Below are 15,314 nucleotides of genomic sequence, written 5' to 3'. Positions count from 1 at the left end.
TACTTTCTTGAGAAACAGACCTTTATTGTCTTGTGACACTTTATAATGTTGGGGAGGATGAAATTTTCTTCTGTCTGAGATTCCTCTAGCTGCACTAAGAATTAAATTAACATAAGGCAGATTAACAGAAGAAAATCAAATTCAAATTCATATGTATGAGGAATCTACACAGACATGACATTCCAAAGATAGGCAAAAATGTGGTATATATGTTATTCTGAACTAAGGAGAAGGGTGGGGTCAGGGTCTTGGAACTTCAGAGGGAAAGAGTGAAAATCACAGCAAGATAAAAAAGTAAATGTTTGGTAAATAAATGTTTGTTGGGCCACATGACTTCATATATCTCATACGTATGATTTTGCCTCTGTTTGCCTTTAATGATGAAACTTTAAGCTAATGATCAATATATAATGGTGTTTAGAAACCAAAATAATAGATAACATATGTCATAGTTTTGGGGAAGAAGAGATTGGATCATTAAGGATCCACAGAAGTGGGGTATGAACTGAGATATTTAGTTTGCAATTTGGCAGAAGATAAAGGACATCTTATATAAGTTAAAGGATTGGAGTATTAGTGTAGTAGAAATTATTTTAGAATTTAATTTGTGTGCCCATTCATTCATTCATTCATCAACTATATCATCATTCACTACACCACCCAGTGTCTTTCAAATTCTGAGTTATGGGTGCATGGAACTGGCTCAGCAATTACCCGGGATAAGTAATTCTAGAGCTTCTACCCAAGAGTTCACCATAGTATCTCTCCTTGAATTGGGATATGGATTAGGATTCTGAAAATATGTGGTCCAGGAAAGGTATTTAAATCACTATAGTAAGTTACTGTATCAAACCACTATATTACTGGATACCACCCTAGGTCTAAGAAGTGGTGAAGGTCGCTGCAGAGCTATGCAGAGAGTATTGTGCTATCCTTGCTGTAAAGGATGTCCACGTTCTAGGGCATCCTGGAGAGTCTACTTCAGGATGCAAGGGGGAGGTACAGGGAAAGTTGCATAGTAAAGGAAATATTTAACTGAATTCAGAGGGCAAATGACGTTTTGCTATATGGATATTTTGCCAAAAGACGTGCATTACTGAAAGGGGGGAAAAAAACACTCTAATGGATATATAATTTATCATTCAAACCAGGACAGTTCTGAGAGTAAAAGGCCACTGTTAATAATTATTCTAGGGCAGCAGGTGTAAAACCAGCACTGTCCCGGACAAACCAGAATGTGCACTTATTCTCCGCACACAGAATATGTTGAATTCAAGGTTAAATCAGATATTTTAAGATGTGTTATATAGTAAAAAATAAATGCGAGAGGCAAAGGTTTCTAAATACATAAAGGATGAGTTAAATGGGCCTATTTTTTAGCACAGAGCCAAGTGTATGTTCAGATGTTAGCCTTAAATGAAAACAAATTTTGCAGCAAGTTGCTGCTTCGTTTTTACCCCAAACTGTGACCTTTAATTAACATTGCTTTTGTAACATTGTGTTTCAAGATACAGGGGCCTGCTTTGTTATTTAAAACAAGCAGTGGAACAGAAACCTATTATGTTTTTAAAGATTGCCAGGAAAAGCTGAGAAGAAAACTTTTAATCAAATGTACCTGCAATTGGTTACAGGGTACTGGGTTTTCCTTTATTCCTTTGGCAGTTTCTCTGTAACATAATAGCCAGTTGCTACCTGGGAGCTAAAAACTCCCTCATGCTGAAGGAAAGAGCAAGGGATAGAATGGAGAGATCGGGTATTTTCAGTGTGGCTATACTTTTTCCGTGCTCAGGCTGACTTTGAGGGGGACAAACAAGGAGGAGAAATTCAAGGTGAACTCTACATGGGGATTTTCAGCATTAGGTTTTTCCGCAAACACCACAACTGACCTCTCTTCTTTGTGTTTATTCCCTCAACTGAGCCTTCTCTTTTCTTTGTTTCCTGCCCCTCAACTTTGAAAGGATTGACCTAGACCCAGAAAAATTTTAGAACTGTTGACTTTTGCCGACTTTCCTTGCATTAAAGTTTCTTAAGGACTTGTGACATTACTTATTGCACTCAGCTTCCCTTTCCAGACAGATGGGACATTCAGGTACTTGGCTGGAGTACTTCTACTGCGAAGTTTCTGTTCAACTTCGTTTATAAACAACAAATTTCAAGTCACAAAGGTCTTGCTCCTTCTTCCAGGTCAAATTGAGACCTTGAACAAAGAAAGAGGGTTTTATTGCAACAAATTCCACAGATAACTTCCCAGCAAAGTCTGGAAAATTGTACCTCCCAGCACTTTATAGTGTCAGCTTTTAGTTGGGCTCAGCCTGACTCTCTGGAAAGAGCTGAGTTATGGTTCCCAAAGTGGTTCAGAAATCAACTTACAGGACTCACTAATTCTCCTGACCCTAGGGAAAATCTCTCTTTGTTCCACATGGGCATTGTTTCTATTGCCAGTACTTAAAAGATGACTCAAACATTGAAAATAAACTGATTTTTCAAAGAGTGTTCCAGTATGGGATAAGATAAGGAATTCAGTGCAATCCACATTCAGTGGGAATGAACACTGACTTCATTGCAATAAAACTGAGTATAGTGCTTTGCAATCTAGTCTCAACTGCATTTCACAGCAAGCACTTTATTTTCTAAATAATCTCTTTTCCTTTGCTATTTGTATGTAAAAGGAGGCAATAAAGTAGATTAAAGGACTTTCTGCAGAGCATTTAGGTTGAGATGACTAGTGTAGACAAACCTACAGAGGTGTTCTCATTATCCCCACAACCACTTTTCTAAAAAGGCTCACATGGTCCATTTCTAAATTCCACATTCTGCTTGCAGCTCACATTATATTGCAATTTCCTCTTTGAGTTCTTAGATTTGTCATATTAAATTGCTCGACTATCATTTGAAGTGAGAGTTATAGCCAAGACGTGATCAGCTGACTAAAAAAAAAAAAAATGTCTAGGGCAGGCAGTCATTTTTAGAGATTCATGTGCATATAGACCTGCTAAAATATAACCTGGCTTTCTCTTTTTATTGCTTATTGCTTTCATGCCTGTGTCAGAGCACAGAGAGAATTACTGTCAAGCTTAAAAACAATGTCTGTTTCTAATACCCATCTTCTTATAAACAAACACATAAAAAGCTATGTCCCACTTTGTGATTTTGACCTAGCTTTCCTGCCCCTCATGTTTCTAAATTTTTATATTTCGAAGACATAGATGTGAACAAACATACAACACCATACTGTGAGGGGCTAGAATGTTTCATAAACTGTTCATGCTCAAAGCTAAAATATACAGCGGAGAAGTAAAATATGTAGTCAGGTTCCACAGATATTTATTGAGCACAAGGAAAGTGTCAAGGTCTAGATTGCTAAAGGGACAATGCAAAAGAGATCTAGGCAAATTATCTACAGTGAAGGCGGAATTGCTCTGTAATAGAGCAGAGACTCCTGTAGGAGATTGTGGAAAACTTTGATTAATTTTGAGTAGGAATATAGAAAATGACTTCATTGGAAGAGGTGTGATTTAAAATTGACCTTGAAGTATGAGAGAGATCTTGACAGAAAGAAAAGAATCCTCCTTAAACTTCTATTTTGTGGATACCAAATATCCAAAATCTTGAAACAAACTGCCTTGCATTTTTTCATTTAAATCCTTTTACATGTACGCAGCAGCCATAATACTCCAGAATGTTATGAGAGGATGCACAATGAGCATGTATGTACAAATATACATTTTTTTAAAAGATTTTATTTATTTACTTGACAGAGATCACAAGTAGGCAGAGAGGCAGGCAGAGAGAGAGAGGAGGAAGCAGGCTCCCTGCTGAGCAGAGAGCCCAATGCGGGACTTGATCCCAGGACCCTGAGATCATGACCTGAGCTGAAAGCAGCGGCTTAACTCACTGAGCCACCCAGGCACCCCAAATATACATTTTTAATGGGTTTTGTTTGTTTTTTACTGATTGAAGGAGATTAAAATGGCAGTCTCTCATTCTTTAGTCTTATTATTGTTTCTTACCAATTTCCTTTGTACTTCAGTGTTTTCTTATTTTTTGGTCTCTCAATGTAAATGTTACTGTGAGACTGTTGATATTTCAGAAGTTTCAACTATGATATTTTCATTACCCCGTATTTGTGTAGAACTTGGGAGGGAAGGGGAGAAAAAAATAAGATACATAGTCACTGAATTATATTAGCTTAAAAGTTCTTAAGTATTCAAAGGAAGGCATTTGATTAAAATAAGCTCTTTTTTAGAATGTTATTGGCTGCAAAAAAAAAAAAGAGGAAGAAGAAGAAGACGAAAGAAAAAAGAGAAAGAAGTAGATCCTGTTAGTAAAGCTTTACTGTTTAAATGTGTGAGTCCCGGTAAAATGTATTTATAGGGCCAAACACTAGAGCAAAATACAATAGATGATTCAAGGAAACAAAGAGAAGAACAACAAAACTCTCTTTGCCTCTGTTACCTAATTACCTGATCTCGGTTTACTGGGATGGCTGATTGATGATTGAGTGCCTTACTAAGAAGATCCTCAAAGTGATCCATGGTTAAGACTAGTTTGGTCCCTAAGACAGCTCTAGATCAATAGAGTTCCTTTGCTTTGCAGTCAGCCATTTCAGTCATATTAAGGACCAAATCAAAGCAACTCTGCTGCAATTTCATCAAATACTAAGCAATCTACCTGAAAGTGGTGTATTCTGTCATCTGTATAGACCCATTTAAAGAATAACTACAAACTTGGAGAAGGGGGGAAAAAAAAAGATTAACTTCAAACTAGAAAAAGGACTTTGGCTAAGAAACCCTATTTGAAGAAAGTTATACAAGATGCAATGGGGATTTAAAAAAAAAAAAAGTGAAGTGTGTGTAGTATCAGTTTAGCCACAAAAGGAGGTATTAAAATTTTAATATCATTGTTTACTGTAACAGACATGTTCTTTCCATGGCAGTAGTCAACCATTGCTGAATAGAGACTTTCTTTCTTTCATTTCTTTTTTTTTTCCATGGTTGAGAAAGTCACAGATGATATTTCCTGCTGTTGATAGTTTTTATATCTTTTATGTGATTCAGAAATATTGATTAATATTACAAGGCTTTACCTACCGGCATTTCTATACTATAGGTGGAAATTAAATGGAACAGATGTTGACATTGGTGTGGATTTCCGCTACAGTGTTGTTGAAGGCAGCTTGTTGATCAATAACCCCAATAAAACCCAAGATACTGGGACGTACCAGTGCATAGCAACAAACTCATTTGGAACAATTGTTAGCAGAGAAGCAAAGCTTCAGTTTGCCTGTAAGTAGCAATTACATCATGCTGCAAATGTAACTTTGAGTTTTGGTACCATTAAGCCTTTAAAACAGTTTTTTTTTTTTTTTTTAATCAAACAGATTTTAATTTGTTATGTGATCTTCACCTTTTTTTCGTATTTGGGAAATATCTTGTTAATAGGATAAATTGTAAATCTAACTGGATAGATGTATTCTGCTTTTAAAAGGTTGAATACAGTTTGATTATTTGATAGTTTGTTATGAGACTCTGTACAGTTCACACGCACTCAAATTTATACATAAATTTACATAGCCAGAAATTACACACATAAACCCACACACATTATAGAGTGTGTATAAGCAAGCAATTGAACTGCCAGTAATAGTCAATTTGAGAAGTATTTAATCATAAAGCTCAGAGTTTCAAAAAAAAGTTGGTAGTCTATTAATCCTATAATTCTCCAGTTTTTTTCTTGTTTTATAAATTAGGAAAATTTTTTTTAAGATTTTATTTATTTATTTGATAGAGAGAAATCACAGGTAGACAGAGAGGCAGGCAGAGAGAGAGACAGGGAAGTAGGCTCCCCGCTGAACAGAGAGCCCGATGCGGGACTCGATCCCATGACCCTGAGATCATGACCTGAGCCGAAGGCAGCGGCTTAACCCACTGAGCCACCCAGGCGCCCCTAAATTAGGAAAATTTTTAAAACCACTAGATTAACAACAAAAAGTAGAGACAAAGTGTTAGCTTCTACATTATACCTTTTATACTTTCAGTTTAGAACATTTAAAAAATAAATCACCATATCTTAAGACCATCATCTAATAAAAGTTCATGAACATATCAAAGAAAGTGGAATTTAGAAATAGCAAGTTGAAAATTAAATCCACAGGCAAGAACAGTGAGTACACATTTGAGTATGGATGTCTTTGAGCGTTGATGTTCAGCTACATTTTTAAGGGGTTTTGTATTTGCATATGCTTATACATTTCCTTGTGTAAAATCCCAACTCATACAGCAGTGTATTAATGTCAAAGGTTTCATAATTACAAAGTCTGTTGGCAGTAACACTGTAGAATATTCTCATTAACAAAATCCTCTCTAGGAACTCAACATCAAATATATCTAATATCCAGTACTAGATCTATTATTGCCATCAGGTGGCATTTTTACTAGTTAAGAAATGAGATTTCTGAGTATTAGATATATATAGGATTCCAAGATCATTTTGTTTGTGAATATTTCCTAATAGAATCTTCCAAATATTCTTAGGTATGCAGAATAATAGAAGGATAATATGTCCAATTGAGAGTTATAGAACCAAACTCTTTCTCTTGGTTTAATGCAAGTTTGATACCTTTACCTATTTTTTAGGAATGACAAGTGAATTTCATTGGGTTCCTTTTGAAAAATATTCTTAGACTCTTTGATTCTCGGAGTAGGGTGGTCTCTGCATTCAGTGAGATTACTTCTTTGATTTTTGGAATTCATAGAAGAAATTTTTAAGATCGCAGTAGTAACAACAAAAAATAAAGGTTGTCATAGCACTACCAAGCCTATCTTTCTAATTTATAACATTTTGAGAAACAAATTACCAACTGTTAAGACTATCCTTTTTTAAGAGTCCAGGCATTTCTACTACCAAAACTATCCAAAAGACAGAATATCATGTTTGAGGGTTGTCATTTAATTACATTCTATTAGCCTAAGGAAAAGCTCTAACACTCGTTTTGTGGCTGAGTTGGCCTGAGGACCAGTGTTTGGAGCCCACCTTGCTTATCCCACTTAATGGGTAATATAGGCAACCTGGTACCTTAAGAATCCATGACTGATTATTGTTCAGCCTTAAAAATTCTAAAATCAGGGGCGCCTGGGTGGCTCAGTGGGTTAAAGCCTCTGCCTTCAGCTCGGGTCATGATCCCAGGGTCCTGGGATGGAGCTCCGCATCGGGCTCTCTTCTCCGCAGGGAGCCTGCTTCCTCCTCTCTCTCTCTCTGCCTGCCTCTCTGCCTGCTTGTGATTTCTCTCTCTGTGTCAAATAAATAAAATCTTAAAAAAAAAAATTCTAAAAACAGAGAGCTTACCTATTCATCACAAAGCATTCTGACCCATGGTAGACTGCTCTAGTTTTTCAAAACTATAAAAACAAACCCAACATCGTGTTCTTAAAATTGAGCTAAATATCTGAATTTCCATCATTCTAACTCCCAAGCCTTGCTCTAGGATTCTGGTTAGGCTTCAAATACGTGAAACATGATCATGTTTAATTGTTGTCTTCTCCAAGCAGTAAATCTACAACCATCTTCTTCATGACACACACATTTATGTTAATTTATCTATTAAATTGTGACCATATCAAAATGCACCCAATTCTATGCATGCGCCCTGACCTTTGCAGAGGACAGTTGGAAAAACAGTAGCCCACAATGTGAACTTCTTTTTCAGTGAATGCAGCTGACATTGATATTCATCTTATTTTAAAGCCCCAGTCTCACATTGTAACCTTATTTTGAACATACAGTCCTATAAAATCTGAGGATTGATTTTTTATGAATGTCTATTAATCCCAAGCTACCCAACCATGTTATTTTATTAACCTAAATTCAGCATATTATATTTACCCCTATTAAATTCACCTTCTGAGTGGTGACCCTTTGTTCCCTCACAGTTGAAATTGTTTTATATCTTTTTTTTAATCTGACATATTGATTGTCCTCCTACTTTAATGTCAGCAGAAAATTTGATAAGCATGTGTACATTCAAATAATTGATACAACATGTTGACCAGGGCAGGGCAGCATGCCAACACAGAACTTCCACTGAGACAAGATGAGACTGAACTTTTAAATCAATATTCTTTGCATATTCTTGTTCAGTTAGCTATACATTTTCCCACACATACTGTAGTTGGACCCCAGTTTCTCCTATGTATTCTTTAAGAAGTGAGAATCTTTGCCAAATGGCTTGGTAAAATCAAGATGTATTATTTTTTTCTTCCATACCCCTCCTACCTGGTCTCTATGCAACTTCTCTACATCTTCTTTAACCATTTGTCATAAAGCAGGCCGATTAATCTTTTAAACATGTAAATGAGATCATTCCACTTTGCTGTTTTATGCATTCTGCTGCACTAGAATAAATCTCAAATTCATTATCATGGGCTCATTTTAATTTCTTGAAAATGAGAATCTCTCTTTTGTACTGGAGCCTTGATACTTTCATTCCCTCTGCTTTACATGCTTTTCTCATGATACTTTACATGCTCATTTTCATGATCCTTCCTTCTAAATTTAGGTAGAGCTTCTTCCTAGGAGAAAGTTTTCACATCACCCTGTCTAACCTAAGAAGGGATTCCCATCATTTCTGTTTTTCTCTTCTGCTTACCTTCTTCCAGCCTTCTACTTCTATATAACATCCTCTGTTTCGTTTATTAGGACTTAATACAACCTAGCATGATTTTGTGTATTTATTTTCCCTCATCGTTTAATCACTGCAATAGAGTCTAAGTTCCAAGAGAATTGAGACTAGCTTGTCTGCAAAGTCTAGGAGACTTTATATGTATGAATAAAGGATTTCCTTAATTTGTTTCCTCTTTAGTGACACAAAAAAAGAAAATATATGTATAAAATTATTTGAGGGATGATGTATTTTTATTAACTCATACCCTTTATATTTTAATCATTTTCTAGAATCCAGCCTAATTGATCTTAACTCTGCAGTTTCTAGACTTTTTTCTTCCTATCCTTTTAACATTAATTTTATAAAAAGATAATGCCTTTATTCAATAACCTATTTAAATAGTTTAGAATAAAATACTTTTCTTCAGTGATGTAAGGGGAAGCATGACAATGGCATCTCTAATGTTACTAATTGTTTTCACCCCAAACATCTTCATAATGAGCGAGGGGAAAAAATATTGTCTTCTGACGATACTTACTGCACCATAATGTGCAAGTGAAAATACTTCATTTTTAATCATGATTTTATGGCTGAAACAGAACTTAAAATATTCCTGGCCTATATCATTTTAAAAATGCAAATTAAGATTAGAGTAACTGAATTACTCATGGTTATTTACACAGTAAATAAGTGATAGCCAAGGAAAACCAGCCTCTGCTCCTAGTTCAGTGCACCCTTGATAAGAAAACATGACTTCATCTTTATCGTGACAGAGCTTCAAGTCTCATTTTTACACTTTATATAAATTCATCTATATGATAATCTTATAAGGTATACATTGTTTATGGATGATTTTTAAATCTTATAATGCTGCTATGTAGACATAATTTGATAGTCTCTTGTATTTAGCATTTTTAAAGAATGAATTAATTCACATAAGCAAAAAGTCTCGTTAATGGAGATGATTCCTTTCAGAACCTACTCCTCCCCACCATTTTTTTCATTCAATATCGTTAGGCTGAAAATCCTTCCTTATTAAAAAGGCATAGCATAATTTAAGTCACTCTTGATGAGATGGGGACATTTTCATGAGCATACATTATTGTAATGCAATTTGGATCACATTTTGTTTTTCAGTTCTCCTGCAATATTAAGCCATTAGCATTCATTTTTCTTGCTGTCACAAGACTACTATACCCCTTTCACTATTTACTCCTTCTATTATACCAAGGGCTACAAAACCTCATTGATTAATTTATCAGGGTTGGGACACCTGCATGGTTCAATCAGTTAAGTGTCAGACTCTTGATTTCGGCCCAGGTCATGATGCCAGGGTTGTGGGATCAAGTCCCACATCAAATATCTGCTTGGAATCCTCTCTCTTCCTCTCCCTCCCCCTCTGCTGTCTCCCCACTCGTGCACCTGCACTGTCTCTCTCTCTCAAATAAATGAATATTATCTTTGAAAAAAAATTTTTTTTATAGGAGTCTACCCAGTACCCAGACCTTAGTAAACTTGCAATAATAGTTGTTAAACAAGTGAAGACAGTAAGAGTGGATGTTAAACTCATCAGGCCATATTTGGGTCATGATTTGAACCACTGAGTTCAAAGACTTTCTGATGATCCTTTGAGAGTGTTTTGGAAGTGGGTGCAAGCATTTCCACCCTGAGGTGGAAGATATTATGTGGAAGACAACTGATGTGTTATTCCAGATAAGGGTATATGTTGGGACAGGAGGCTTTAGCCAAAAAAATATTGTTCATGCATGGAATACGTCAAACATGTCATCCGACTCCTGAAAACTTGGCAGAGTATACTTAGCTTTTCAGTACAATATTTTGGGAATAGCCTTGCTTTAATCTTCCCTCCATCCAAGGAAAAAAGCAAGTTGAATGATCCTTCATTCTTACATAGACAGCTGAATCAGAAGATAAGGCAGGAATGGAGGGAATTTCAGTTCATTATTTCCACCGCTTAATGGTGGGGCTGTTTCAAGAGCTTCTATGCAGTATGAAGGGCTACAGCCTCATCATTCTCGCCGCCCACTCCCTGCAGACGAGTATCCCAAGTTAAATCTGTTCGAGAGTCATTGTGCATGGTAATTCAGTAGGGCATTTTTTTTCTCAGACATATGGACATCTAGTTTTTAAAGTAAATTATATGACATACTTATATACTTAGAAAAATAATCATAAAACTATTTTTAACAATTGATTATGTGGGTTTGAGAAGCTAAGATATTATATTGCCCAAGTTTAAGTGGAATAGAGTGCTATTTATTGTTCCGCTTCACTTTTGGTGTCCGTAATGTTTCTAAAATTCAGACATCTCATCAACATTGGGAAGATAACCATAGTTAGCTCTTAGGGTTGTTATGAAGACTAAATTATGCAGCATATACAAAGTCCCAGAATATTTTCTTGCTTGAGAAAGCTATATAATAACTTTCTCTACTTTTCTTTCTGTCTTTTCTTCCCTGTCCTTCTCTTTCCCTCCCTTTTCTTTTTAAAATAAAAATAATAATCAACGTTTGTTTATTTTTCTGCATTCTTTTTTTTTCAACTTTCAAAAAATGTAAGTAGACACTTAGTTTACATTGGAAAGTTTAAATTTTTTATATTTCTAAAGTAATATATAATGCAAAAGCCATATATAATGTGTGTGTATATATATGTGTATACAAAGATTGAGAGACAGAGAGAAATTTAAAAAATCAACTCCTATTTCACCCATCCCTGTTCCTATCTCCCCTCTGGTAACCATCAGTTTATAACTAACATTTATTAACAGCTTAGGTATAATGGATAAGATCACAAGCTCTGGAGTTAAATTCCTTGCTTTGAAATTCAGCCCCTTCTATAGCCTTGTGACCCTGGAAAAGATACTTCTCTCTGCCTCAGTTTCTTTCTCCATAAGATGGGGTTAATAACCATACCTCCTTTGTTGTAAGGGTCAAATAAATTAATCCCATTAAAATTCCCACATCATTGTCTGGTACACACTAAGGATTTAATAAATGTTAGCTATTATTATAGTATTTATTATAATTTTATTACACTATCAGATTTTATGCTAAGGACTTTGAAAGCACTGTCCTGTTTAGTTCTTAATATAACCCAAGATTGTCTTATAGATGAATTTATACAAAATATAAAAATAGACTTGAAACTAAGAAGTGTTAGATAAAGATGAAGGGATGTTTTCTTATAAATCAAGGTGGATCTAAAGCAGAAGCAAGCAAGGGTGCACTGAACTAGGTGCAGAGGCTGGGTATTTTTATTTCACAGGTGAAGAATCTGAGAATTAGTGAAATGAGAGAACTTTCACTGAGGTTGCAGTGGGAGGAGGGGAAACCTTAGGGACCTGACCTCCTAATTCCTGAGCAGATACCCATTACATGGAATTTGCCAAGTGTGGTTCCCTCATGATACCTAAAATTAAACTTTCCTAGTGGAATTCATGTTCAAACATAGATTTGGGTGGGTGATAACATGTTTCCTTTAGAGACACAAACTTGGAATTTTTAATGTGTTTTGTAACCTTTAATATAGTATCTCCATCATTAATTTTTTTTGTTTTTAATTTTTTAGTTATAAGCTTCCTTGATGTCATCATGATGTTGATTTACTGTTAACATCTAAAAGCATAATGTTGTGTAGTGCAATTATGCATACATTTGTGACTTTAATTTTAATATAATTGGTTTCAGGTTCCATAATGAGAATAATTAATAACAATATTTCTGCTCTAAAAGTTAAAATGCAAATTCTCAATTTATTATAAGTAGGTTATAAAACATTCTGAATATTGAGATTTTATGGTAAATAACCCTGGGTTCGTAAACTGTATGTCCCCAAGCAGTAAATGACATATTATTATAAGCTTTCTTACTCTCATATAATTCCTCCCCTACACGTGAAAAAGATTCTTTAAATATAGATTATTATGAAGAGCTTCCAAGGGAATAATACAGTAACTCTAGATTTTAGCCCATCAAACTCGATTGCTTCATAAACATTGTTTGGGGCCTTCATCCTAGAGGATTAGCTGTTTTACATTAATTCAGATCTTCAGAACAAAAAGTCTTAACACTCTTCATCATCTCAGGTCATGGATGACAATAATTCATACATAAGTATCTCCAGATTGCTTATGGTAAAATTAAATCATGTAACAAAAATCCAGTTGCCTGTAGAGAAACTGGTGTTGTCTTGGCCACTGGCGAGATGATGTTCTTTGAAGGAAACCCTTGAATGTTACCTATGCTGATCTCTGTTGGTACCTTGTCTGAGGTGGGAAAAGAAACCAGACTCGTACACTACACTACCTCCTGAACCTACATTAAGGAGAAGGAGATTGAAGAGGGAAAAGATGATAAAAGAAGAAGAAGAAGAAGGATGGAGATGATAAGTGAAGGGGTCCCTTAGGTGCAGAAGCCACTCCATTTTGGCCTTCCTATGACCTCAAGCAGTGTATCTACAAGGGTAAAGTAACTCAATAAACCAATCCATTCTAAGGTTAATTTCATTTAGCTTTAGCAATTAAGTGGCAGCCAACATTTTTTATGGTGAAAATATTTCACTGATGAACAGAAGCTGATTAGATGTTCTCATTGAAATAGATCTTTCTTATTGCTGCCACAGTGAGCTTTGTCTGAGTTCTCCTTAACTTGGACACCCTCTGACAACTGCAGTGCTGATGGTAATAAAAACTAGAAAAAAGTATTAAATTTAGAATATTGCACCATGTTCAAACTGGGGCTCTTGGCAACCTGGTTTTTCAGCCTTGATTATTACTTCTCTTCACAGTAAATTTCAAATGTTCATTGCTTTTAATATTCAATAATTAGTGTATCTTTCATAGCCAAAGAATTAAATGTGCAGTCAATCCGAACAATTACTGGGGGTTTGAGAGATGGCCAAACCCATGACTGGCTTGACTTATTTTTAATTAGCAAGTCTGTTTAAATAAGCTAACTTTTGTTTCTGAGCAATAAAATGTTGATGGATGATTGTTTGGATAAATAATTTGTGAATATTTAGATCAACTAAAACTTAATCAATTAAGAAATATTTGGACGGTAAAACTGAAAACACTTATCAAGGCAGGGCTTAGACTCTCAATAAAGGAGTACATTTTTCTCATTGAATAGTTAGAAGCATTTAAACCAAGCCTTGCTAAGTTTCTGAAAGGTACTGTCACTTAGTATAGTATTACAAAGACATTTTTGGTGATAATCAAAGTCTCTAGAAGATCTTATAATATAAACATTAAGAACTAGGCAGATATGGCCATACTATATGGGTTCTTAGTGATGTGTATAGTTGTGAGTTCTGGTATAATTAATAATTGAAATTCACAGGTATACAACATAATTGTCCTTTTATTTTTTTTCTGTCCCTTCCATGAAATTTATTATTGTACAGATACCAGTTAATTATGGTTTTGTTAGGTATTTCTTCTTCCACTCATCCCACCATCCAATTTGGGGTCTACATGACTGACAGAGAGTTAATGACTAAATGAATGAAATGTGCAGATTTTTAAAAAATCAAGAATATTTTAAGAATACTGTTTACCTGAAAATTGGAAAACAAGACCAGATGGGGGTCCAAAGATTATTAATCAGACAGTACTTAATCAGTCACCAAAGTTGGGGCATCTGAGTGGCTCAGTGGGTTAAGCCACTGCCTTCAGCTCAGGTCATGATCTCAGGGTCCTGGGATTGAGCCCCGCATTGGGCTCTCTGCTCAGCGGGTAGCCTGCTTCCCCCCTCTCTCTCTGCCTGCCTCCCTCTCTGCCTACTTGTGATCTCTCTCTCTCTCTCTCTCTCTCTCTGTCAAATAAATTAATAAATAAAATCTTTAAAAAAAAAAAAAAGTCGGGGCACCTGGGTGGCTCAGTTGGTTAAGCAGCTGCCTTCGGCTCAGGTCATGATCCCAGCGTCCTGGGATCGAGTCCCACATCGGGCTCCTTGCTCGGCAGGGAGCCTGTTTCTCCCTCTGCCTCTACCTGCCATTCTGTCTGCCTGTGCTCGCTCTCTCTCCCTCTCTCTCTCTCTCTGATGAATAAATAAAATCTTTAAAAAAAAAAAAGTCACCAAAGTTAAAAAAAGTTAAAAATTAACACTTTGGATATTAACTAAAAAATAACAAGTTACTAAAATATTATCACTTTCTGTTTCACTGAATTCAGTCAACAAATGTTAAAATGATTTTTATTGTTTTTCCAGCTTAATTTTTAGAAAACAAGGATTCAGTCTTACCTCCTTACCCACTCATAACTGTGCTTTATGTTTGACTGAAGTTTTGGTGAACAATCAGATGTCCTCATTCCTTTGAAAAAGGGGGAAATTTCTGACCGGCAGAAAGTGTCAACTCTAAGGAATCACTCTAATTATGTCACTGTCCATTCTTTCTCAAGAGTTTTTGTTTGAGAGGTTATGATATTATAGTAGATACATATTCAGTTATGGTTCAGAATTCAAAATCTAATAGACTACCTCTAGTGGATTGAATGGTAACTCACCCAATGTCTTACCCACCTACAAACTATAAATGTGACCTTATTTGGGAAAAGTATCTTTTTTATTGTAAATTAAGGATCTCAAGGTGAGATCATCCAGAGTATGCAGTTGGACCATTAATCCATGAC

General features: G+C 35.5%; 1 protein-coding gene across 13 annotated transcripts in view; it reads left to right on the top strand.

Annotated features, from left to right (window-relative positions):
• CNTN4 (contactin 4) overlaps positions 1-15,314 on the top strand; it is a 930,864-nt gene that overhangs the window by 620,252 nt on the left and 295,298 nt on the right. For all 13 annotated transcript variants that reach the window (XM_082711571.1, XM_082711575.1, XM_082711573.1 and 10 more), the window contains one exon: positions 5,110-5,285. In XM_082711571.1, the coding sequence (XP_082567697.1) occupies positions 5,110-5,285 (176 nt within the window). The remainder of the gene's footprint in view (positions 1-5,109; positions 5,286-15,314) is intronic.

This window comes from Mustela nivalis (genome assembly GCF_964662115.1).
Source record: "Mustela nivalis genome assembly, chromosome: 1".
Taxonomy (NCBI): domain Eukaryota; kingdom Metazoa; phylum Chordata; class Mammalia; order Carnivora; family Mustelidae; genus Mustela; species Mustela nivalis.
The sequence above is the reverse complement of the archived record's forward strand: the minus strand, read 5'-3'. Positions and strand labels throughout refer to the sequence as shown.